At 42.2% G+C, this 26,781-nt stretch overlaps 1 protein-coding gene across 1 annotated transcript; it reads left to right on the top strand.

Annotated features, from left to right (window-relative positions):
* Positions 1–5,774: 5,774 nt before the first annotated feature.
* On the top strand, positions 5,775–23,009 carry LOC310873653 (transforming growth factor beta activator LRRC33-like; the record flags this gene model as incomplete). The annotated part of the gene is made up of 3 exons (XM_083786202.1): positions 5,775–5,854; positions 6,589–8,447; positions 22,781–23,009. The coding sequence occupies exons 1-3, from the start codon at positions 5,819–5,821 to the stop codon at positions 23,007–23,009; spliced, it is 2,124 nt and encodes a 707-aa protein (XP_083642328.1). The 5' UTR covers positions 5,775–5,818.
* Positions 23,010–26,781: the final 3,772 nt, after the last annotated feature.

Raw genomic sequence — 26,781 nt, 5'->3', positions numbered from 1 at the left:
CGGCATGTGTCTGTTTCTGGCGTTTTCACAGCTGGTGGTATTGATTTTAAAAGGTTACAACTGTGCTTTCATATTGGACTCTGTTGGCACGAGTACTGACAAGAACAAATGATGTTCTTTTGAATAAAGCCTTTGTCTATATTAAAATGTGGCTTTTAAGTTGGACTGAGAGTTTCACAATGCGCTGCAAATTTGGCTGTAATCTTCATACAATCTAAATGAGTTCCATGTTGCGATACAGAGAGAGGACTCTCGAGGAGATAGTTTCTCATTAAGAATCCCATTTTGAAACTCAACATTTTGAGTTTCCGGGGGAGAACTGATGACTCTGACTTCACCCTTTTCAGTAACTCGAGGACACCCACTCTTCAAGTGTCAAAATGCTTTACTACATTTTCTTATCAGTAAGTGCCTTGGTGTTTTGTCTCAGCTTTTCCCTGGTGTATAGAGTAAGTGTTTTACAGAGTGATTTTGGAGCACTCAGACGGGACATAATTCACCAACTTAATCAGCCGTGCTCTGAGGGACTCATGAGTGATGGGAGAGCGGCCAAGATGTCTAAGGCGAGGAGGGAGGTATGTCGCAAGTTAAGCTGGGATGGAGTCATGTTGGACACTGCACTACTGAGATTTGTGCTGTTATCAAGTCCTACTCGGATAGCCGTGCAATAATACATTTTCTCCCAAACGTTGTGTTCTCTCAGGACGTAAGGCCAAGTGCTTTCCAGCACATTCAAAAGGGCTCTCTTAAATCCTCCCTCGGGAGGGCTAAACGGGAACCGGGTGGTTCTAGAGGTTGGTTTTGTCAGTCGAGAGTCAGATCATGAGAACGTGTACATCGGCTTAAATCTAATCTGGAGGTGAGGCCAAATATGTCATTACTATAATTGTATGTTTATTTTCACCCGTTACCAGCTCCGCTGTCATTTCTGCAGCTGTCGGCCAATACTAACAAACAACCATATGTAAGAGGTAAAGTTAAATTGAAGACTTTTGGCTTTGGTGTGGAAATGTCTGTCATTAATTTGACTAAGTGAAATTTTACCCTTTCCCATAGGAAATGTAACAGTGATCCCTTGGTCCATTGCAGTCCAGAATGGACAGGCCATTCCACTGAAGGAAAACAAAATTGTTGTCCAAGAAGATGGATATTACATGTGTTTGGACAAGTACTGTGTCGCCCCCACTGCCTGACTCTTGAGCATAACTTAATTGATATTAGAGCAAATATGTTCTGACTAGGCTGCCAATGTTCCACTTAATTCACAGGTTGTGTTCCAAAGCCCCGGCAACATTATGGGCCATGTAGTTCGTGGCTGGAGTTCCAGTGAGTCCGCGGGGATGAGATTGGCAGAGCTCCTGCGCTGCCTACAAGAGATGCCCCAGAAGAAATAATGGTGCCAATAGCTGTTACACTGCAGTAGTGTAACAGCACTATACTGTATATCAAGCTGTTGGTTTATTTACAATATAGGATAGTAGAGAGAGACAGCAAAGGACATGCAATGCAGGTCTCCTGTCAGAACTGACTTTTCTTGTTTTCATCCATTTAGCAGGCATTGTATTGTACTGTACTTACTGTACTGTACAGGCACAGGGCTGTCCTTGCAAACTGTTAAATAATTACATCAATCAGGGGGGCTGCCCATTAGCCATTCAATATTTAGATTCTGAGATGCAATACATCTATATTGGCTCAAAGTGAGTTTAACAGATCATGTACGTTCTGTCAAAATGGTCAACAAATGGCTGGGTAAATTGTCACATAAGGTTCAAAAGCTACAATGCAGGACTAACAGTATGTGTAAACAACAAAACAAAATGGAATATTTTTTATCAACAATGAGTTATGTGGTCCACTACCAGCACAGCCCTGTCAAAGCTGTACTGTACTGTACTGTACTGTACTGTACTGTACTGTACTGTACTGTACTGTACTGTACTGTACTGTACTGTACTGTACTGTACTGTACTGCATGTCGTGACAGCTATGCCTAGGCTTATATGCCCCGAGTCTAAATGACACCTATCCCGGGTCACAGGGACAGTGAAACAACAACAACAGGATGGGCTTGAACTGCTGGTTCCTAACCGGCCCGGCGATATACGCTGATCTGCACGGACGCAGACTCGACCTTCTTCGGTGTCATGCTGCTCAACTGACTGGCTGAGGAAATATGAACGTGTGCGATAAGGACGCAGCTTGCATGCTGCAGGATGTGAGAACCCAACAACGTGCTGGCTGTTAGGACGCTGATAGGGAAGACAAAAGTGAAAGCCTGTCATCTAGCCCGAAGAAAGAAAGAGGCTGATCCTTGCTGAATTCCTGTGACAATCCATCCATTCTGTAAAGACAGCCACAGTGCTATTAGATGTCATTCTAAGAGCTGTGTGTTAACATGTGTCCACATTAAAGCAACACTACAGTATGTCACTGTTTGTTAATGAGTGACTTGGTTCAAATCCTTAATTAGTCAAGACAGACCAGACTAACCTGTCAGACTCCAACCTTCGATCTAAAAGGCATCCAAACCAAAACCTTAACAGTATTTTCCGACAAGGTGAAAAGGACGGCAGCTTAAGACCCTGCATTGACTACAGGCCAGGGGACTTAATAACATTACCATCAAGAACAAGTACCCATTGCCTCTTCGATTCAGCATTCACCCCCCTGCACTCTGCCACCATATTTTCTAAACTCAATCTCAGAAACGCTTATCATCTGGTTCGCATTAAGGAGGGTGACGAGTGGAAGACATCTTTCAACACCCCCATGGTCCATTATGAGTCCCTTCGGCCTGACAAATGCTCCTGCAGTCTTCCAGGCCTTGCTCAATGACGTGTTTCGCGACATGCTTGGTCGCTTTGTCTTTGTCTACCTACAGTAGACGACATTCAGCCCTCCTCCCGGGCTGAGCATATCACCCACGTCCAGAAAGTTCTACAACGCCTGTTGGATAACAAGTTGTTCGCCAAGGCCGAGAAATGGGTTCACCGTGAACGGCCACGAGCTGCAGATGGATTCCGCTAAGGTTTGCGCGGTGACTGACTGGCCGTTCCCGCCACCAGGAAGGACCTCCAACGATTCTTGGGCTTCGCCAATTTCTACCGTCGTTTCATCAAGGACTACAGCATCATCGCTCATCCACTGACCTCGCTAACTTCTACTTCCATCCCCTTTGCCTGGTCTACCAAAGCGGCTAACGCCTTTACCGACCTCAAGTCCCGCTTTACCTCCGCTCCTGTCTTAATCCATCCCAACCCTGACCTTCAATTTACCGTGGAGGTCGATGCGTCGGACTCCGGTGTCGGGGCCGTGCTCTCCCAACATTCCCCATCTGATGGGCAACTTCACCCCTGCTCCTACTATTCACGTCGGCTTTCCCGGCTGAAAGGAATTATGATATTGGGAACCGAGAACTTTTATCCTTGACTGATTCTCTTACAATTTGGCGGCACCACCTTGAGGGAGCCTCTCTCCCCTGTGTGGTCTGAACTGACCACAAGAACCTGGCTTATTTGTGTACAGCTAAGCGTTTGTCTAATATCAAAAGGAAAAAATTAATTGAATGTGAAAAAAGACCATTACTGCACATCTAAACTAAACTCAGGGTGGGGGGTCCCCAGTCGTGGCCTGAAAAGGTTGAGAACCACTGCTCTAGGACCAGTGGTTCTCAAAGTGCATTCCAGGGTCTCTCAGGGTTCCTTTAGGCTGGGGGTCTAAGTTGACCTTTACAAGTATGTTCCATTTGTAGCTGTCAGAGTTAAGGGGAGACCTTGACATTTTAAAGTTTGGGAACCACTGCTCTATGCACCATATCCAATAATTCAAGATAACAATATGCAATGTGCCCCCCTTGCAATTAATGTGGCTAGCTCCACCATCAATGTTTCCCACCCCTGCTGGCCTGCTCGAGACCAGGGGTTTTTTGGTCTACACATTTCTGGCCATGGACATACAAAATGAGTGGACAATAATATTACCGGAAAACCTTTAATATCGTATGTAAGCAGATTAAAATCACTTTCACCTGACTGAAGACACATGGTGCTGGTGCGCTCTGGTGGTGCAGATATCTACTTGGTGCAAGATATATACCCTAGGCCTAATATATCAGAAATTATTACACATGAGGGTCAAGAAATGAGCCAATTAAGCTCTTACAAGCTTTATCATTCTCTATATATACGTATATATATTTCTATCTATTTATTTATTTACTAATCTTATTTTATTTTATTTTTGAGGGGCTTATACAAAGATTTAATGTTTGTCTTTAGTTCAAAGTTTTTTTCGTTTACGTCATATTGTCTCTTTATTGTTGGCGTTTAATGTTTGTGTTGGCACAGTTTGTTTGTATGTCTGGCCTCGTGGGGAAGGTGGTGGGTGGATGGGGAGGATTGGGAAGGGAGTTGTGGGAGAAAATATAAAAACAAAAAGTTGTATTTTATTTTATTTTTGCGAAACTTGCATAATGATGTCATGCTCATACTCTTTGAATAGTTTATTTAAAACAAAATATTACCAGAAACACATAATGAGCTAGTCCTAATGACCATAATGGGTCTGTAACTCTGAGAGTGTACAAAAGGAGCCAAATGGACCGTTACGGGTCCATTTGATTCCATCTGTACACTCTCAGAGTAAGGGCCGGGTCCTTGCAAATAAAATGTTTGAGAACCACTAGTAGTGTCATACATGTCCCAAAGAAAACCTGGAGATTGACATTCAGTAATTAGGTCTAATGATCAAATCAAATAAGAACATGGTGTGTAAAACAGAAAATACAAAATTTGCCACGCACACATCTGTCCGTGTACAGACATATTGATGACCCCAGCTCAAGACTCTAGACCACTAGTTCCCAAACACCCATTTGTGGGGCACGGACCAGTTTTTACCCTTTTGTTTCCCTTTTTGAAATTTAGTTTACATATTTATTTCAAAAGATTTTCAAAAGATTTCTCTGGTCTGTGACCCTTGTTTGGGTCACAGACTTAAACGTTTGGGAACCACTGCACTAGACCACCTGTACGTCTGTTTGTGTCACACAAGGCCAGTAGGCCTAGTGTGTGTTTGTGTGCTCTGTCACCTCATTCATCACATCCCTTTATACCTTGCCGGGGGGGCTTCCGTCCACCTCCACACTACTCTGTTTATTTGTTCCTCGTCTATTTTAGAAAAAAGGGTTTCCGTTTTCCCAAGACTATAGCAGGAACAAACATTATAATAATCGCTTGGAGGTGGTGTTTTCCACTGGATATGACAGCCCCTTAGTCAATTCCAAATGTTAGGATGTGCTCAAATGAAAGAAGATAGAAAACAGGGTAATTCTAATTCATTATGTTAAAGTGACTTGAATCAGCATTCATTTTATTGACTAATAAAATCTTAGTTTTTATTGTTAATTTTATTTTCTAAGATTTTGATAGCCGACTAAGACTAATCAATTTCAGATGATTTGCTGTCAAAATTAACACTGCTTGATTGATTTAAAGACAGTAGGCCTATTTATTACCCCAGCCCAGAAACTACTTTATAAATAATGCTCCATAGTGTTCTGTCTGTTGTGCATGCTTATCATTTGTTTTGTTTATTGTGTTAATAACACAGTGTTCACAAAGCCTATCTGATGTCCACAGCTGTTTTTTTGTTTTTTAGCGCAGCTATAAATGGGTGTGTATGTTTATGTGTGTCCATGTGAGCTCTGACAGTCACAGTACCAGACTACAGTAGAACGGTGTACAGTAGCAACAGCAGCAGAAAGACAATGGCCTGCCATCATCTCCTACTACTCCTCTGGACATTTGGCCATGCAATGTGTGTCTCTGGAACACTGTACTACAATCCACAGGTAGGCCTGGCCAACTCTGCACGCACACACGCATGCACGCACACACACACACAGATATGTATTGGTTTGGCCAATGGCCGATCAATGCATCAGCCATTATGTCTTTTTGACAACTTCGGTATTATATTGGCAATCATGCAGTCGTCCCAATTGTATCCTTTAAATTATTTTCACACATTGCCGATCTAAGAGCACACAATGTGTTGTGAGCTTTCACATTTCTGAAAACCTGTGAATAGGGCGGAAAAGCTTATGTAAAATAAAGTTTGTGTACAGTATGTTATATATTTACTGGTTTGCTTGGTCGTTTCAAGTTACCGGTAAGTTATTTTCATATATTGAAAATTAACATACATAATTCAAATTTGTATCCATCAAAAATGTAATCAAATACATTTCTCAATTTTATTTCAATATAAAATAGATACAAAATAACAGTCAAAACATCAGATATTGGTGAACTCTCTGAAATTGGGATCGACATATATGTATGACCCCCATCGGGAAAAGGTTTTTTGCCATGGACCCCCATAAAAAAAAGCTTGTAGATCTGATACAATATATAAATGGATAAAGAGGTTAAAATGATTACTGTGCTTTAACTATTTTTGTTGGGGATCCCACTCAGTGGGGACCCCGCTTTGAGAGAGACTCATAGCAGACTCACTGCTTGAGTTGTGGGTTCCTTAGACTTGTGGGAGACTTATAACTTTCACAAATTTCTCTTATTGTAGGAACAAACTTGGAAGAAACAGGACCTCTATTCTGTTCCTGATAATCTGGACGCGAGGCTTAGGAGACTGGATATGTCCAATAACTTCATCACACAGTTGCACACACTTTGTTTGCCACACCTGCAGCGCCTGGACGTAAGCTACAACCAGCTGGATTTCATCTCCGAAGGGGCTTTCGTAAACCTGGCTCGGCTTGAAGAGTTAAATCTGGCCAGAAATGCTCTAAACAACAACCTTGGCAGTAACAGCAAAGCCCTCCAATCCATCAGCAGGCTGAAGACGTTGGATATATCTATGAACGGTTTGGACGACGACGCAGCAGAACTTTACCTTCAAAACAAATCCTCACTTGTTCAGCTCAAACTTGCGGGCAATGGCTTAACAAGGCTAACACGCAACTTGTTCCAAGACAGCAAATGTTTGAGAACCATTAGCATCGATAATAATCTTATAACCCACATAGAACAAGGGACATTTGAACCACTATGGAAATTAGAGTCGTTAAACTTGGCCAGAAACAATCTTGCCCATATCTGCGATTTTAAATTATATCGGGTCAAATACTTGAATCTCAGTCAAAACTCAATTGAGTTTTTTGTCACACAGGAGGACCACAAGCAGTACAGGCTTGAAACCCTAGACCTGAGTCATAACAAACTCCTTTATTTCCCAATTGTTCCAAAGATAAATCGTTTGAGGTATCTTTATTTACAGAATAATATGGTTGGCGCCTCTCATTCAGAGGAGGCAACGCTTGTCTCTGACGCCAGCTCTCTGTATAAAGAGATAACACGTGACGAGGACAACGCGGTCGAAAACGAGAACATATACTCCAACTGGAGGCTCATGCCATTGGTCTACATTGACCTAAGCAACAACAACTTCAGATATTTCCCGATGGAAACTCTCAGTCTTCTCACATCATTGGAAACCCTGAATTTCAGTCATAACTGTCTGCAAACCATCAGCTATAATATTACAAAGCCTAGGCTGTTGGAATGCCATCAGCCGCCTTCCTTCTCTTCCCTCAGGAAGTTCGCCCTGCAAAACAATGGACTTGTACACATTTCTCCCCTCTTACTCGAGGCCCTTACAAACCTAGAAACGTTCAATCTGCAGGAGAATTATGTGAAACCGTGTGCCCCCACGGACCATTTAGGACCATCCGATTCAGCACAACAAATCATGACATCGTCAAACGTGTCTTGCGTTGCATTTGGACAAATGAAGACTCTTAAACATCTCAACCTTAAAGAAAATGGCATAAAGACTCTCTACCCAGATACTTTTGAGAAGAATCCTTTGGTTTCCCTTAACCTTGCAGGAAATCCAGACATGTTCATGCAAGTGGGTGCACTAGAGGGCTTGCAGAGGACTCTAGAATCCCTCAGTATTAGTGAAACCAACACGAATAGCCTGTCGTTGCCCTGCCTGCCAGTGCTAACTCATCTAAACATCTCCAACAACTGCCTGGACGCCGTGCCCGGCAGCTTAAGCTGTTCTCCTCTACGAGAACTGGACATAAGGAATAATGCCTTTAGGTCTTTAAATCATTCATTGACTAGAGACATATCTGCACACCTTGACGTCATGTATATTAGCGGGAATTATTTCAACTGCTGTGATTCACAATGGTTGATGATCCTGAACGAGTTGGAGACTAAAGTGCCTGACATTGGTGGAGCTGAATGCATTGCAAGCATCAATAACGTTCTTCTGACGGACTATTTGAAAGAGCCTGCCATATACTGCCTGTTTCATACAAAGTCCCAAGAAATCAGCATCGGGCAAGCAACTATAATTGTCATATTTGTAAGTGTAGTATTTACAATGCTAATCATATTTATCAGAGAAGGATTGTGCCACCAAAAATCCTTTATCGTGTGATATGTCCCATATCGTGTGATATGTCCAATATTTAATATGTATTAAGTGCATTATTCTCTCCATAGATATGGAAAACATAAAAAGATATTGTGATCACTGTTTTTTTCATTGGCACGTTTGACTGTCAAGGTTTCAGCCTCCAGGAAGAAACCCTAAATACAAAGGGAAGACATCATTGCACATAAGAACCACACCAAGGGGTCTAATGAAGTACTGTCTGAAATCACAGCACTCCATCTTTAAAGAAATGTAGTGAAAATGGCATCCTTCAGCTCTTGAAACGAGTATGAATCATTTCCTGAAGCCATGGTACACATTTTTAAGTATACAATATTGGTGCAGTTAAAAGACCAAGTTTAAGTTTAATTTAATTTAACCAGTCAACATAACCCAAACAATTATCAAGCAAGATGCTTTTTTTTCCTAATTGGGGAATTGTAAAGTTGTTAAGTTTCTTTAGTTTGTTTTCCCAATATTTATTTTTTTGTTCAAGGTTTCAGTAAAGTTTCTTGTTTTTTTGTACCTTTTTCAAATACGACAGAAACGCATTTATTAATGCACCCACAACCCTCTCCACTGTCCCTGGCCTGTCTGGGCATTTTTAAGATTACATTTTGGATATGTATTTACTAGATTATATTTATAGCTCATGATTATACTTTATTATTAAAATTCTACTTCATGAATTTCTACCAAATGAATAACAAAAGGGAGCATATGATAAATGGGTGCAAGGACAAATTAATGCAGTTTGTTCTGGTGACAGATGAGAATGGGTTACTAAATTAATCTCGTGCCAAAGAAGACACTACAGTATAATCTCTTGCAAGACTCAGAGTAGAGTCGCTGTTTCTTTGCCTGGAAAGCCTTAGGTGGTTCGGGCATCTGGTTAGGATGCCTCTCAGTTGTCTCCCTAGGGAGGTCCTCGAGGCACGTCCCACTGGGAGGAGACCCCGGGGCAGACCAAGGCACAGTTGGAGGAAACACATCGACTCACTGGCCTTGGAACGTCTCGGGATCCTCCAGGAGGAAGTCACTAATGTTGCTCTGGAGTGGGACGTCTGGAACACTCTGGTGGAGCTGACTACGGATAATAAGCGGTTGAAGATGGATGGATGGGTGAACTTTCCAGCCATCTTTATCTTGGGTAACAACCGTAACATACTGAGAAGCAACAGATATCGGTGTGAATGGGAAAGCCTGCTGCAAATTATGGCAACATGATGACCAGTGGTAGAAAAAGTACTCAAATGTTTTAAGTAAAAGTATCAATTCTGCAATGTAGAAATACTCTGTTTTTACTTGGGTAAAAGTACAAAAATATTGGTATCAAAATCTACTTGAAGTACCAAAAGTAGAAAGTAGGCTACTCATTGGGCAGAATGTCCTGTTTCACACGCACTGTGAGCTTGTAGATCGGCTATTTTCAAATGGCCAAAATGTATACAGGGCTGAGGTGGTTAATGTATGTTTTGTAATAATAATCAAAATCTACAAAGTAACTAAAGTCTTTAAATAATTGTAGGAGTAAAAGTATAATATTTGCCTCTGAGATGTAGTGGAGTAGATGTAAAAGTATTGAACATTGGAAATACTCCAGTAAAGTAAAAGTACCTAAAATGACCTATAGTACAGTACTTGAGTAAATGCTACTTTACACTATGAAACTGAATACCCCAATGAAACCTTTTATTAGTATGTGGGTAAGTAGCAGTACAGCTTCCTGCCACTAGAGGTATTGTAGGGAACAGAAACACTGTGTTGAATGGTAAATTTACACAGAGCTGCCTCTGTGGGTCAGTAACCTCGCCTCACCAGGATTTCCACCTCGGAGGAAAGCCTGGTCTCTGTTCCAAAAGTGCTGTGTGAACCGGTCTGGAGCGGATGATATCGTTACGTCATGTTGTAGTATTGTTTTTTAGTCGACAGGCAGGAACAATCAAACGGAACTTCCTTTTACCTCAAACCCGAAGAATAACAATAAAATCTCTCGTAACCTGCAGCTTTTATTGAGAAAAATCGGTTTGAGGGAAAAGGAAGTTCCGTTTGATTGTTCCTGCCTGTCGACTACAAAACAATACTACCCGCTCCCGACCGGATCATATACCCAAAATGAAATGGTGCCCAGGCTAGTGGGTCAGAGGTTCTCAAAGTGGGGTCTGGGGACCCCCTGGAGGTTCCAGGGGGTCCCGGGAACCTTGTTTAATATAGCATAAACAGCCGTTCAACCACTGTAAAACTACATTATACCGTACAACAGGGATGTAAAACTAATACACAGTGGGCCAAAATAAAGAAATTGGTACAAGTCAAGGGCCGGACTGTGTTTCAACACGCGGGCATGGCAGTCATGAGGACGTCCCAGACAAACTCACCAAGCACTGCTTTCATAGTAAAATGAGAACGTAAATCAAATCAGTTGCATTAATTTCTTATCATAGTCTTCTTAGGTAATATTCTTTCATTACAGCCACACTGTCTCCACACAGAAAAGACCCAGAGGTTTGCCCTCTGCCTCCCACCTGACTTGAAAACCCCGTCTTCAGAGTCTACCTTTCATTTAGCCATTTTTGGGGAGAGAGGTAGATGAAAGTTGACCACAAGCGATATACTTTCACTGCTGATCAATAGTGAAGAGTAGACGCATGCTTGCGCTTGCGGGCCCTCGATATGTGCCAATGCACTCGCAGTGCATTGTCGGACTTGTAGTATTATGGTGGTCTGTACAATATACCAGAGGGCCAGTTCTAATACTAATTAAATAGCATCCCGCGAGCCAAAGATAATTCATTCACAGGCCTGATTTGGCCCCCGGGCCTTGAGTTTGACATATATGCCGTACAACATGTCCCACTGCATTGCGATGAGCTTCATAAATCTGCTATTTGCAAAAAACAAATATTTTACAAGTATACAAGTTATACAAGTTCAAATAATAAAATGTTCAAAAACATACAAAAAAAACTTCTCTACAAGTTGTGAACTTGTTGATTGGCTATTCTTGAACATTGTCGAATAGGGCTTAAGACAAGTGGTTAAAATGATGCAAAAGACTGCTTTGAAACTATTAATCCAACTCTAATACTTTAATATTATGCCATCCAGGGTTCAGGTGTTGTCTTCAGCATTAAGCCTAAATGTCAGAGGTCACACACACACAACCGATTTCATGCAAGTTATACTCAAGGAAGTTTCCTCCTCGCCCCACCCACAAGATTTACTAGATCAAGTAGCAGCTTGACATGTTGGAGCAAAGAGCACTCAAAGAAAAGAACACGGATAGTATTAGCAGTAACACCATAGGAATGCATCATTCATTCATTCTTCATGGTGTTTTATGTCATTTGGCATGCTTGCGTTACTAGCTGCCGGTTCCTTTAGAAGTAAATAGTGCAAATAGACAGGCGATATTACAAACTAACTTAAATTGTAATGGTTTTAAATAATAACGTGTTTCTTGGACATGCCCAAGCGTCCATGTACAATACAAGAGAGGACAATTCTCCTATGCTGTTGCATCTTTTAATATACTCAGATGTCCCCTCCTGTCTCTCTTCCTCTAATCTTCCACAGCAGCTTGTTACCATTGCAATCTATTCGCCAAGATGCCTTGTTTAATCCAGATGAAGCCGCTTACTGTTTGAGCTGCTCTCATGTCAGCAAAAATCACACAACTTCCGTCGACTCTTCGCTGCTTCAGCACTTCTCTCTCCTTCATCCTCGTTTCATGTTTTCTTGCCTCCTATAGTTCCACTTGGGACAGACACCACAAAGAAGAATAAACCACCACATGAACCATATAGCAATCGCTATTCTGGGGGACGAAGCTTGCAACTCAGTAGCATAAGATGTGCAGGTGTAGAGGGAAACAGGAGGGGGGGCCTACAAGCCCTAAAGTTCAAGTGGTTAATTTTTTTTACAAAAGCACACTGCTCTCCTTGCACGTCTTTAAACCACATCTCTAAAGTCAAATCAGTTCCCTTGTAAGACTGGAACATGGCCATATTGCTCACAACAAGTAGCATTTCAGTAGAGGACATGCATGGTTTCAGATTAATCCTCACTGCCAACTTCCCATCCCGATTACCACGAAACCATCTCATTTTCCTCTCTCTCTCCGTGTCCCCAGTGGATACATGTAAATCTAGCTTCAGACACCTGCAGCCCTCGCTGAATCATTCCCTGGCGTTTGGCTGACTTTGATCACGGTTAATGTGCCAAACTTGCCAAATGTGAAAAACTTGTCCCACATGCTTTAACTTTTTTTCCCCCTCCACTCTAATCGTGATGCCATATTGCAACAGGCACCAGAGAAGCAGAAGATAAATCAAAGTACCCACCCCACCATGCATTCCTCCAAAGAATAAAGAAATTGGCCTATAGTATGTGATAATCAGCTGCGCAGGCTCAGCAATTCCATCTTTGTTATTGTTCATGTGGCACACACATTTTCAGAGGCCGAAAGAAAAATTAGGTTGATTTTCTTTTTCACTTTTCCATGTAAGTAAAGCCATTGACATACAAAGGTTTGCACATTATCCGTGTCTGTCAGGCTGTTGCGCAGGCACTGAGCCCTGTCAGCATGCCAGTTATAGAAGCTCCCACCCACTGGCACTACAGTATCACATTTTGTCAGTGGTGGGAAAAGTACTCAAATATTTTACTACTCAAGTAAAATTATCAATAGTGCAATGTAGAAATAGTCTGTTACAAGTAAAAGTCTGGAATTCAAAATTGACTTGAGTAAAAGTACAAAAGTATTGGTATCAAAATGTACTTAGTTACTTTAGTTTACACCACTGCATTATGTACATGGCTCACTGGGAATCATGTTTGATATCTGCTGCTATATGTGATGTCTTTATTTGAGAGATGCTCTGCGTTAGTGTTGTGGACTAATTTCTGTGGAGGAGAGTGGTAAGTAATGCCACAACAAGGAATCTCCAGTGCAGGATGTTTACTGACAGAACAGCACAATACAGTACACTTGCAACAGATGGTACGTTGGCATGATAACAGCAGCACTATCAGGTCACAATTGGCTGCGGTTACATGCAGAAAGTGTATTCAGAATAAAAACTTCTGAATAAAATAATTTGGAAGTAATGTTTTTTGCTACGAGTGTACATGGGAAATGGTCATTCCAAATGAGCGTTTACATGGACGATACACAATACTTTTCATATCGGAAAGGCTTCTGATTGAATAGGGGGCGGGCGAATATGTTATGTCTTTACGTTCATAGATATTGTTTACGTTTACCGGAAGAAAACATACCCTTGGCACGCACTGGTGTATATAATAATATACTTGCTGTATGTTCTCTCGATAATTCCTAAGTCTTCTAATGTTTGTATTAAATAAAGAGTCTCTGCTCTCGACCACCTCTTGTTCTTCGTCGCCTTCTTGTTTGTTATGCTCTTCTCGCGCCAGTGTTCAAGGAAATGACCAGAATGAACTTAAATCTGAATGAGTGTATGTATACATGAGTAAAATGTTTTTTTTAATCGCATTCCAAATCAGAATAAACCGGTCAGTGGTTTTTAAATCTCATTGAGCATTTTCATTCCGATTTAAGTTTCTGTAGGTGTTTACATGACACCCTTAATAGGATTTTACTTTTATTCTTAGCATGCATACACTGCCATACAGTCTTTGTGGCTGTCAGTCCTTGGTCCCTGGCATAGGCGGAGGAATATCACTCTCTGTGCCTGGGAAGTTCTGGGCTCTTGCAAAGTCCAACCTTACATAGCTGTCACCAAATCAAAATGTTCAATAATAAAGAAAATGCTAAACAGTTCAACAAGGCAAACGATACATGTGACAGTGTCAACTTTGACTGTTTTTATTTTAGGTTTGTCTGTCCTATCAACTTTTTATGAATGGTATACTGCTTACCATGGTGATAATGGGTAACAGAATCAGGGTTGAAGTCCACATCAAGGAAGGCAGGCAGCAGGCGTGCAAATCATCCACTCCTGGCACGGTGAGGCAGTGCCAAGAAATAGCAATCCAAGGACTCTTTGGAGACCCTGTAATTGGAATGAGTTGGATGGACATTAATTCCTTTTAACCAAGCCTATGGCAACTTGCAAGCCTATAAGGCAGTTTCAATGGCACAGGCATGACATAACATTACAGATAACTTCCCCTTAACGACTTGAGCCCTATATCATGGGTCTTCAACATGGGGTCCGGGACCTCTAGGGCATCAATCTACAAGCTTTAAAAAAAATGTTGCAAGGCGACACATTGTGAGCTTGTAGATCTGCTATTTTATTTGTATGTAGAGGGGGGGAAAAGAGCAGAACATGGACAAGGCCAAATGTCAAGTATTAAGGATTTACGGTAAGTGGTTAAATGTCTGAAATACACATCAACATGAATTATGTATCATGTGTAAGCAAACTATACATTAATGTAGCACAAAACTGAAGTTTATGAAGTCTATGATGAATGTTTAATCTGCCACACAATTTTATTCAGTATGTAGTGGGTATCCCTGCGCTGAAAATAGGCAATCAACAAGCAGACAACACTGTGCACTTTTCTTTTCGATTTGGGGGGTTGATTACATTATTTGAATTTATTTTGTTCACATTTTGAGCATGCCCAGGTTTAATGATGTTAGTGTCTTTGTCTCTTTACACAATGCATGATGATATAGGTAAAAACCCATCCATTCACTTGCTCAGCTGCAAGGAATGTGGGACAGAAAGCATAAGCAATAGAACAAAAACAAGCAACTCATCCCGTTATGTCATAAACAATCCTAAACAATGTTGAAACAACAAACTGTGCTGCCATCTAGTTGTTAGTGAAGTTAGAAGCAGTGCACAGCTGATTGATAACAGACTTTTAGGTCTAAATTTAGGTTTAATACACAGGGGTGGCTCAGGGGTAGAGTGGCCGGATGGCAACCGCAAGGTTGCCAGTTTGAACCCGGGCTTCCCCAGAATTAGGTGCGATTCATACTCGTACTTTAGAGCCGAATAAAAGTCGGTTCGGGTCTGTAGAGCCTACAATGTGACGTCATTTGAGGTTCGAGGGGACAAGCGAAAATCATTTCGGCACTACAGCGGTAAAATAGAAGTATGAATCGGCCCTTAGTGTCGAAGTGTCCTTGAGCAAGACACTGAACTAGAGTTCTCAAACTCTGCCCGAACCCGACCAGGCCCGACCCGACATTTTAGGGCCGGGCCGGGCCTAAAATGTATGCTAATCAGTAGGGCCGGGCCGGGCCTGGGGCTCCATGAAAAAAATATATATATATATTGAATTTGTTTAGAATAATAAAAAATAATAGTTCTGTTCTGTCTATTTGTGTATTTATCCATTATGAAGATGGTGCTGACTGGCGTTTCACTTTTACTCTGTGTAGAGTTCTCAAATTCTGCACAAACCCGACCAGGCCCGACCCAAAACAACGTTTTAGGGCCGGGCCGGGCCTAAAATCTATGCTAATTAGTCGGGCCGGGCCGGGCCTAGGGCCTGATCAGTTAGGGCCCAGTTAGGGCCGGGCCTTAATTTTCGGGCCTGATGAGAACTCTACACTGAACCCCGAATTGCTCCTGATGTGCTGGTTGATGCCTTGCATGGTTTCCACTGCCATACAGTAGGTGTGTGAATGGGTGCATTAGATAAAGGTGCTATATATATATATATATATATTTACCACTTACACAGAATTTCTAAATGCAAAAGGCTATAGTAAATGAGCATATTTAAACACCTTGGAACTCGATCTGCATTAGAAATACATGCCCCTCTAAACATCTATTAGTCAGCTTTTAATAGAGCCATCTGAATTGAGGCTGTCTGTCACTCTGTCCAAAATTACTCAATATAACCTGCGTCATCATCAAATCACAACACAACACAAGGTGTACTTGACAGGGGGACCCCCTGGCCCAGGGCTCTATACTAGTCGGACCACTACTTTATTCCCTCCAATATAAATATCTTCACTGAAAATAAACGGTCTACAAACTCACATTTTGGGCTTGTAGATTATATATTTTTTCCTAATGTCTGCCCCAGAACAGGAACACTAGGGTGCAAGCGGTTCATTTAATATTGGATCTGGTGCAACTTGATGATCAATGGTCAAAGTCAACGATGCTGAGCCATGCAACTCAAACATGCACATAAACTAGGTTGTCAGCCCAAAGGTTTCATTTAGCCGTTGATGGAATTATAATGCATAAATAAGGTTTGCCAAATAATAAACTTTGTTGTTTTGTTTAGGAGCCGTCTGAGGAAGAAGTCATGAGAACGACTTTTGATGGAATTTTTATTTGTATTACACACTTAACAATGTCTCCAACCAACTGACTCTTATACAAAAGGAGGGTGCGCATTACACAACTATCAATGTTAGCCATGATTCCTATACCAAATTGTACACATAAAATACATGATGTAACAAACTAGAACACATGAATGCCTCCAACACATATTCTGTAGCAAATTAACAACAGTTATGCAACAATAAAAAAACAATGTAAGCGCATCCCTGAGGCAAACAGTGCCACACTGCACTGGCTGCCAGTAACTTTTAGAAATTGATTTTAAGATTTTACTGTTAACTGTTAAAGCTCTAAACGACAGCCTTAGTTGTTGTAACTGTTATATATTATGATTCACTCTTGTTTTTATGTTGTTAAACACTTCATGACTTTGTCAAAAAAGGTGCTATATAAATAAAGTATTATAATTATTATTATTATATTGCCTGACCAAAAATATTTTCAGATGGAGATGCACGGCCAAATTAATTTGGGTGTCTGCAAAAAGGCTTGAACGACCAAAGAAAAAAATAATAAAATTTTAAAACAAAGTCCACCAATAGACCGATTCCGTAGCGGGTCTCATGGTCGCAGCCTACGTATTTCCTGTAGGCGGACTCGACGTAGCTGCGGGGGTAAAACCCTCACCAGGCGCACCTCTTCCACTACAGTGAACGGCAGAGTGACTGATGTTAGTTTGCCTCAAACTTTACTCTTTTACCTGCTTTTTTACTAACACTAACATTACAAAGATGCCCAGAACATCGAGATGAACCTGTGTAGTTTATGGCTGCTCCAACAGTAGTGGCAACATAAAAAATAAATAAAAACGGAATGTCTAATATCCACCGCGTTGGCGGGGACCAGAGCCATTGAGTAATGGTTGAGACGAAGCAGTGAAAGATACATAACGCCAGTCTTACCCAATACCAAATATTTCTGTTTTATTAACACAAGGCTGCTGTACTTTATACCTCATACTTTAAATGCTTGCCTTGTGTTCATAAAACAGAAAGATTGGGTATTGGGTAAGACTGAAATTATGTATCTTTCACGACCCTTCACTGCTTTGTCTCAACCATTACTCAATGGCTCTGGTCTCAGCCACCACGGTGGATATTTTGACATTCCGTTTATTTTTATTTTTATGTTGCCACTACTGTTGGAGCAGCCATAAACTACACAGGTTCATCTCGATGTTCTGGGCATCTTTGTAATGTTAGTGTTAGTAAAAAAGCAGGTAAAGGAGTAAAGTTTGAGGCAAACTAACATCAGTCACTCTGCCGTTCACTGTAGTGGAAGAGGTGCACCTGGTGAGGGTTTTACTCCCGCAGCTATGTCGAGTCCGCCTACAGGAAATACGTAGGCTGCGACCATGAGACCCGCTACGGAATCGGTCTATACAGGTTTTTGTATTTACCTCTCCAAAGTGCCGGTTAATTCACAGACTAGTGCATGGCAGTCCTGGGCAAAAATAAATAGTTATATATATATATATTATATAAATAATATTATATAAATAACAGAACTGCATAAACACTTGATAGCTAAAGAAATCAAACAAACCAAGAAACTATAATCATCAGGGAAGATATTCTACAAAGGCCCTGGTAGCTCTCCCCTTGGGTGACAAGTTTGTGTTTCAGGGCCTGTGACCAATAGGTCACAGGGGGACAATAGGCTTCCCTACAGTAAAGACCCCTCAGTGTCACCACATTACTGAAGATATGTTGGGCTCTGTCGACAGGGATAATGATGACTGGTGTTTATAGACTTCAAAAACGAATGAAGAAAAGCCGGGCTGTGTCCACCGTGCTATAAAGAATATCAAACGCTCAGTGACACAATCCGAGAATATATCATAATTATTGGAGAACACGATTACTTCCTGTAATTCAGCATCGCTTGAAAGTAGAGGAGGATTTTTACTTTGAACCCATTAATGACTAAATTATGGAGGAAAAATATGTAAAAAATAGGCTATTCTAAATGAACTTCTGGTGTGTGCTCACTGCTCAGGGAGACTGCTTAGGAAGAATGCATGTTGACACTGTGCTGTCCACGGGGTAGTACTTATCATATAAGTCCAGGATGTACTCCTTAACTTCTGACACAGCAGCACACGGCTAGCCTCAAGCCAAACTGAACCCCTACCTTCACCTGTAGCATGTCTTTTAAAGGTATATTCAGTGATTTCACTTAATTCAAATATCACTTATTTTTTTGTTTTGTTGTGATAATCCTCTCTACTATAGAGTGTGCTGACCATATAAGGAGTTCCTCCCTGTCCCCAGTTAACCCCTGGGGGTCAAAAAACCTTAGGTTTCGTTTTTGACTCTCTATCCTGATTGGACGAAAGGCTGGGTCCCACAGCCAAAAACGAAACCTAAGGTTTTTTGAGTGAAATCACTGAATTTACCTTTAAGCAGGTAAGGAAATGTTAACTAATTAAGGTCCGAGTTATTTTACACAATTACATAATGGATGAGGTATTGAAGTTACAAACATATTCAATATTGTCTCCCACCCAGGCGCCAATTCATTCACAGAAAGCCAAAACATGATACAAACAAGAAACACCTCTCCTCTGCTACAGTTTACAATCAACATGATTGCCAGCACTGCAGAGGAGAAACAGGTGACCCCACAAATAATTCCACTTCCCAACAATAAACATTTAAAAACCCTTTCAGTCATTGAGTGTTAGAATGTCTTAGATATATATACATGCAAACATTACTAAACCTCGTTCCCAGCCTGCATTGGGAAGCAGTGGTACAGTGTGTGCATGAAAAGTTCCTCATTAATGTCTACAGGGCACAGGTTGCCCCATGACAGTGTGTCCATGACATCAAACAGTGTGAGAACCACTGCAGTAACTCAACAAACAAAACAAAAAGTCCTGGGATGCTGAGACTGCACCTCCTTCGCTTCTGAGGCCAGGAGGCTCCGATGCCCAATTGTTAAGAGTCGCCCAGTGTGGTGAGGAGACTCTCCATCTGGTTCCCTTCTTTCTTTCTAGGGCAGCCACAGTTGAATGGGAGAGAAACCGACCGCCTGGGAAACAGATGGTCCCTGCCGGTTCATGCACTGGCCTGGCCCCAGTCTGTGTGTCGAAGTGTTCCCGAGCAAGACGCTTAACCCCTAACCTCACTGCTCTGAAAATACACAGTAGCTAGGATGGGTTAACCGCCATCCTAAACCTTCTGGAGTCTAGACTTTTTAAACTGAACCTGGATTAGCTCTGTACATTTTTTTGTCCCATCTACACCACGTCTTCACCAAAAATAGCCGATCTACAAGCTCTGTGAGTTTGTGTTCTGGATGTACTGAAGCCTTTGAAGGTTCTCGTTAGTGGGATACCGATGAGAAGTGCATTGCAGTTACCCAGCCTGGAGGAGACAAAGGCGTGGATGGGACTCCAGTGAGTGTGGGACAGCGCTTCGCAATATCTCTGAGGAAGGAGGAGGTTTTACACAGACGTTTAACGTTCTTAAAGTTCAGGTGAGGCTCCATTATTACGCCCAGAGTGGTTATGACTGATGAGAGGGAAATGGCCCGGCCAAGAAAAGGTGCTGCTTGTTATGGGAGATGATTGAACCTGGTGTGTGGTGCCGACTAGAATGGCTTCAGACAGTTTTTGGAGCCGTTTCATCCACATCTTTATCTCTTCCAGGAAGGTGATGAGAATGATGACAGGGGTTGCCCTGCCCTGTAGACCCATTTCTGGCACTGTTTTCATGTGGCGTGCACACCGGGTAAGACCCTTCTGGTCAGCAGGTGTTTAAGCTCTGCGGTAACTTAATAGACGTACCCGTCCTCTGCTACAATGTTTTCATCCTGGAAAGCAGCTATCGTCAGTGCCGGTACGGACCACTGGGTGGGTGTCGTTTGTGAAGTCAAACCCAACTGGCTGGACTCCCTGTTGATCCACACAGCATTCTGGATGGCTGGCTGGGAGGTTAATGCCGTTTCGCACACGTTTCCATTGTCTGATGGAGAGTGGAATAAGCGATCAGGGACCCTAGGGTACCAACGTCCAAACTTCAGAAAAGGTAACAGAGGGTCCCGAAAGGGGCTAGCTGGGCTGCTGTATCAGTGCCTGAGACACCTGTCCTGCAGACATTGAAAGAGTAGTGGTCCAACAGTTAATCGAACTAGTCGATTGAATCCCCTTTTTATTTTAGGGTGTGGATGTTTGGGATAGGTGTAAAGGGTTAAAATGAACCCCTTAGGACTTTTTTCCAGCCAGTTACCAGGAATCCTGTTAAAAAAAGAAAACACGTACATGGACCCCATTACATACTGTAGATTTTCTGCTCATTTTTTGCAGTTTTTGTCCTGAAATAGTCAAGATGTGCTTGAATCTTAATGATACCCATTTAACCCCCTGGGACATTTTTCCAGCCTGGTACCTGGCAGAATCAGAAAATACACACTTCAAGGCAAGCATTAAAACAGGTGGTGGTGGTGGGGGGATCCACATAGGGTCTTTGTACGTGTGTGGCCCCTTTCCATCAACTAGAACCATGATACTTATGCTTCATTAAGCACCAATGAAGAGTATGGGACAAATTATTAAATCATTTCAACCAACATGTGAGGAAGCCAGTGTGCCATCTTGGCCAGAAAAAAAGTATTTTTTTCTGATTTATTGCAGCAGGAATTTGTCCACAACATTGTGTTTGATTTGTTTATTCTTATTGTTTTGTATGTATTCTATTGGCTTCGGATAAATTATTTTTTGATCACATGCTGTGATTTGTTGAACAAATCACAGCATGTGAACACATTTTGTTCACATGACATGTATTTGTATGCTCCTCCAAGTCCCTAATCGATGTGGCTTGAAACAGAAACATGAATACATTTACAAGGCCTCGGACACAACTGCATTAATAGGTGTGGCGTGGCGGCCTCAATTAAAAAGTTGTAGCCCTGATCATATTTACTATAATAGGAAACACGTGCCAAGGAGTTGGGACGTTGGCAGATGAAACTTTGCAGGATACCTAGCCCTGGAACATGACTGCCATGATAATTATCATGACAGTCATGCAGTAACTTTGCCCTGTTTTTTGCAGTCGCTGCATTTACAAGATTTCCGTATATATAAACATTCAGATTTCAAATATAAAGTACTCACAAAGTGTCCCACGGGTGTTAGTTAGTAGCAGCGCGAGCGATTAGAATTGCTGCGTCCCGCGTTGTTTAATAAAAAGCATTTTTGTCCGAGCTCTCCGGCTACTTTTTTCAAACGGGGTTCGTTTGGGAAATCCACAGTTGCACACCGGGAGCGCACTCGCCTATTAGTCTGTATTGGCAGGGCGGTCAGCGTACCTATATCGAACACACCGAGTGCCACCCTCCTCCCGACCGATAGGGGCGCGTAGTTGAAAGCCAATGGCAAAATAACACCTCGGATAAAAATGCTTTTTATTAAACAACGCGGGATGCAGAAATTCTAATCGCTGGCGCTGCTACTAACTAACACCCGTGGGACACCTTGTGAGTACTTTATATTTGAAATGCGAATGTTTATATATTTTTTATTATTTGTAAATGTAGCGTCTGCAAATTCCAGGGTGAAGTTGCGTCATGACTCTCGTATGAATACGAGAGTCATGTTTACAGGGCTAACCATTACCATTCATTGTCAATGGAAGCCAGCGACAATCACGTTGCAAAGACGCAATGATGCATAGCTGCTCCAAATCAACTCGTAAGACAGCAACGCGTCTTTGCACCGTTTCATCCGCCCATGTGAACGCACCACAGATTATCACATAAAGACATTAATAAGGCTGGGTGCCAGGCCACCGTAAAACAAGAATCACTCAGCGACGACAGCACACGGTCGCCAACCGCCATAAAACCCCAAGAAGAAAAGGATTATCAGGTTAATGTTATGTTACCTCGTTACTTCTTCCACACACCGTGTTTGAAGAGAAAACGCCAAGGTGAGTCGAGTTCAGTTCCTTTTGACTGAAACAGAACGTGTTGTGCAACTTGTGCAGCAGCTTCAAAGGCAGGTCGAGAACTTCTCCGGACCAGAACACAACCAGAATTCTTTCAAGTGGACAGTTCTCCGGGCTGAAGAAGGACCAGAACACAACCAGAATTCTTTCAAGTGGACAGTTCATCGGGCTGAAGAAGGACCAGAACACAACCAGAACTCTTTCAAGTGCACTGTTCCACCCCATAGAGAAGAGAAACACGTGCTCGTCTTCTTCAGGGTCCCAGTAAAGAAATTGCGTTTCAAAGACTCATATCTTTGCAGAGAGACAGAACCAGAATTCTTTCGGGTGTCCAGTTTGAGGACACCACCACGTGTCAGTCTCTTGTGCGTGAGCCGTGGTTCAGTCACACGTGCATTAATAGAGACAGAAGCACCTGTGCGGAGCAGCTTCATCAACGGGCGTGACTGCTAAAACCCTCCTAAACTGAGGCGAGGAAGAACCCGCGGCGACGTTTTCCACCAGAGTCCTGTACCACAGCACCATGATGATGATGATGGCGACCAGACCACAGCAACCCTACTACAACAACAACGGCCCAAACATGATGTCCAACATGGCGGCGAAATGTCTGGTGGTTTACAAAGTCGTCATGTTGGATAACGCCCGCAGGGCACTGGAGCAAGAGCTTCGAGACTTCACCAGCCAGGTGGGTTCAAATTAAAACTAGAACCAGGTGTTTACGTTTAGCTAACTAATTAATAGCCAATTTTACGTGGAGGTGTCCAGATGCCCTGGGCGCAGCCACAGTTGAGGTGTACCTTTATTTTGCCTAGTTTTAACTTGACCCTTTAATAGTTGAGCCTAGCCTGGGTCCCATGAAATTGTTTGCCTATGCTGTTTTTAATGCAATGCTTTTAAACCCTGTAGCAATCTGAGATTCGAAAGAATGTAAATTGCTTTATAAATAAAATGCATTATTATTATAGTGCCCACCTAGCCCCTTTCGGGACCCTACGTAAAACTTTTTTGATATTTTGTTTAGTTTTACGTTGGGTCCCTGCTCGCTAGTGTATTTTCGTATGGAAATTCCTAAATGCGGATGTGGAGATTCTCTCTAAAATAGGACCCGCGGCATGTGACGCCATTATTTTCCTTGAGTTATTCTGAATTCGGTAACTTTAAGTAGCTATACATCCCGGTGCGAATATCTCCTGTGGCGCGGAAGCCGTTAAGTATTTTTAATCTTTGTTTGACCGATTTGGTCGCTTTATTTCTTCTTGTTTGTTTACCGTTTATTGTACCGCCTCCCGGTGTGCGGTTGGCTTGTGAGGCTACGTCCCTGCCTCTGATCTGCTGTGTCATAGCTATAGCGCCACTAGCTAGCCAGATAGGCGGTACAATGAGGTGTCAATAAACAAGAAGAATCCAAGCTTCCAAATCGGGCAAACATATATTAAAAATACTTAACGGCTTCCGCGCCACAGGAGATATTCGCACCGGGATGTATAGCTACTTAAAGTTACCGAATTCAGAATAACTCAAGGAAAATAATGGCGTCACATGCCGCGGGGAGGCGTTTTAACATGTAAACATGAGCCAGTAAATGTTTTAATCAGGTGGCATGGACGACGTGGAACAGGACCCAATGCACTGGGTCGAACAAATGTCAGAAACTTCAGTAGCATTTGGGTTCTGCTTGGAGGGCTAGTGCCCACCTATCCTTTATCTGTCTAGCTGCATGGAGGCATTGTAGGCATAGAGGCCTTTATTCTCACATGATGACCTAGCCCCTCTTGGAACCCTCCATAAAGCTTTTCTGAAATGTGGATGTCGCTTTGTGTAGGGTCCCTGTCCATATTTATATTTTCGTATGGGAATTTTGGAACGCGGACATAAATATGCTCGCTAACATCGTATCTGCGCCGTTTGACGGCCTGTTTTCCTTTGAGGGCTTCTGAATCTGTTAACTATAAGTACCTATACATACCGCTGCGACTACTATAGAAAATGTTGTCTTTGGCCTTGAAACCATCTTTTTCACAGTTCAAATCCTTTCATGCTCTTTTGTGTATGTAGGCCTATATCTGAAATAGTTTTGAATAGTATTTCACTTTTATTTCAGTAGCAGCAGCTTGCCTTGTATGAGTAGTTTTTTGTCTTATGATTTATTGAATACTTATATTAGGAATACCGGTAAATGTAAACAGCACAAGGTCTACAGGGCATAACCCATAGGGATAACCCCTCACTATGCCCAGCTTTCCGGGTTTGTGAACACAAACATTGTCTAACTCATGTTGCTATGATTAGGTGATGTAATGATTAGGCTTGTCACGGTGTAAGAAAGTGCACACATTTCTCACTGCAGTGCTTTTTTAAAAAAACATGAACAGTCGGTAGTGCTTTTTTTTAACATGAACAGTCGGTAGTAGCTCTCTGTCAGTGCTTTTTCTTTTTTTTTACATGAATAACAGTCGGGACTCGGAGTCGGTAGTACCTCTGCTCTTTGAGCAAACTGTTAATAAAGTGACACAAGTTACTTCAAGTGATCAAAAAAGCCTCTTTGATCCAAAACTGTAAACAGCGGTCGTTAACCCCGCTAACAATGACATGAATACACGATCGCATCATTCACATTTCACATGCTGCAATAGCAGACTTGCATAACTAACACACACGCACAATGTCGCATATACACATAGTCTTAAACAACCGGCCTGCATACTGTGCAATTTAAGTTAAGCTGCCAACTCTTAATGACCAAATCAAAGTGTCATTAAATGAGAAACTGAAATAAAAAACTGCCAGACTTAAACAAATAAAATACAGAATAAAACGTCACATAGGCCTAACATTGGCCTTAATTGGCTGCAGACAGTAACAGTAGGCCTAGTAGTAACAGATCTATATTTCCACTTATATTTTTGCTACATATTCTTTGCCTTTTGTGGGCTCAGCAGAAATCTAATGGGTGTACATATGTTGCCCGATGTGCTGAAGAGCCTTTCTGATGCGCAGCTTGTTGCACAAATGCACAGGTATTTTCTGGCTACGTTTGCCAACAGGGGAAACGAGTGTTCATTTGTTTCCACCAAAGGAGGGGGTTCTCCTCTAGATCCAGGAGTGATTCTTGGCAATATTTTGCCATCTCGGCATCCACCTTTTCCGGAATTGTCGCGGGTGTGGTCGTGGCAGTTGCCCTTCGCTTGAATAAACTCGCTAAAGTTTTCTTTTTGGGCACGGGGGGCTGCTGCTGTGGGCCAGGGACTTCACCTCCCTCCTCCTCCCTCTCACGTCCCAGTCTCTCCACTCACGGCTGGGTCTGCTACCGCTGCGGGGGCTCTCTCACGGCCGATGAAGACTGCTTCTTCCTTTATCTCGATCTTGGTCTCTTCCACATTTGCATCATAGTCACCCTTGTAGCGCGGGTCCATGAATGTTGCCTTGCGCAGCAGGTCCAGACTTTTTTCGGGTAGAGTTGGAGCTTCGTATTTTTCCTGCAAAATCGTTACGATTCCGGCTTTGAACGAAGCTGTCAGTGTGGTGTCGTCATCACTAGGGCCTAGCGTCTCATCTCTGATCAGGTCGAGCACAGGTAGTAAGGCTGAGGCGGTGATGCAATTCTCGCTGGACAAAACATCTGTGAACTCTCTCACTGGCTTTAGCGCCTTGTTCATAGACTCCAATACTTCCTGGGTTTGCCAGTCAATTCTTACATCTGCTTTGCTATCTTCAGAAAGAACTCTGTTTATTGCCCGCCTCTGTTCCAGCATTCTGTCGATCATCTGTTGCTTGCTGCCCCACCGAGTTGGACAGTCCTATAAATACACAATGAAAAAGAAATGGTGTTACAATAAAATACATCTTATCCTATATTTATTTATATTATTACATATTATATTTATGTATTATTAGTATTCTTTAACATCCCCAGCAGTAGGAAATAATGTGTCCTTTCCTCAATACTCAACAAACTAAGCTACCGGTATTATTAATTATATTAATAAATGTACCGTCACTAGCACGTGCTCGTCGATTCCAAGCTCTCTCTGCGCCGC

The sequence above is a fragment of the Protomyctophum parallelum genome (assembly GCF_964188405.1).
Source record: "Protomyctophum parallelum genome assembly, chromosome: 16".
Taxonomy (NCBI): Eukaryota; Metazoa; Chordata; class Actinopteri; order Myctophiformes; family Myctophidae; genus Protomyctophum; species Protomyctophum parallelum.
The sequence above is the reverse complement of the archived record's forward strand: the minus strand, read 5'-3'. Positions and strand labels throughout refer to the sequence as shown.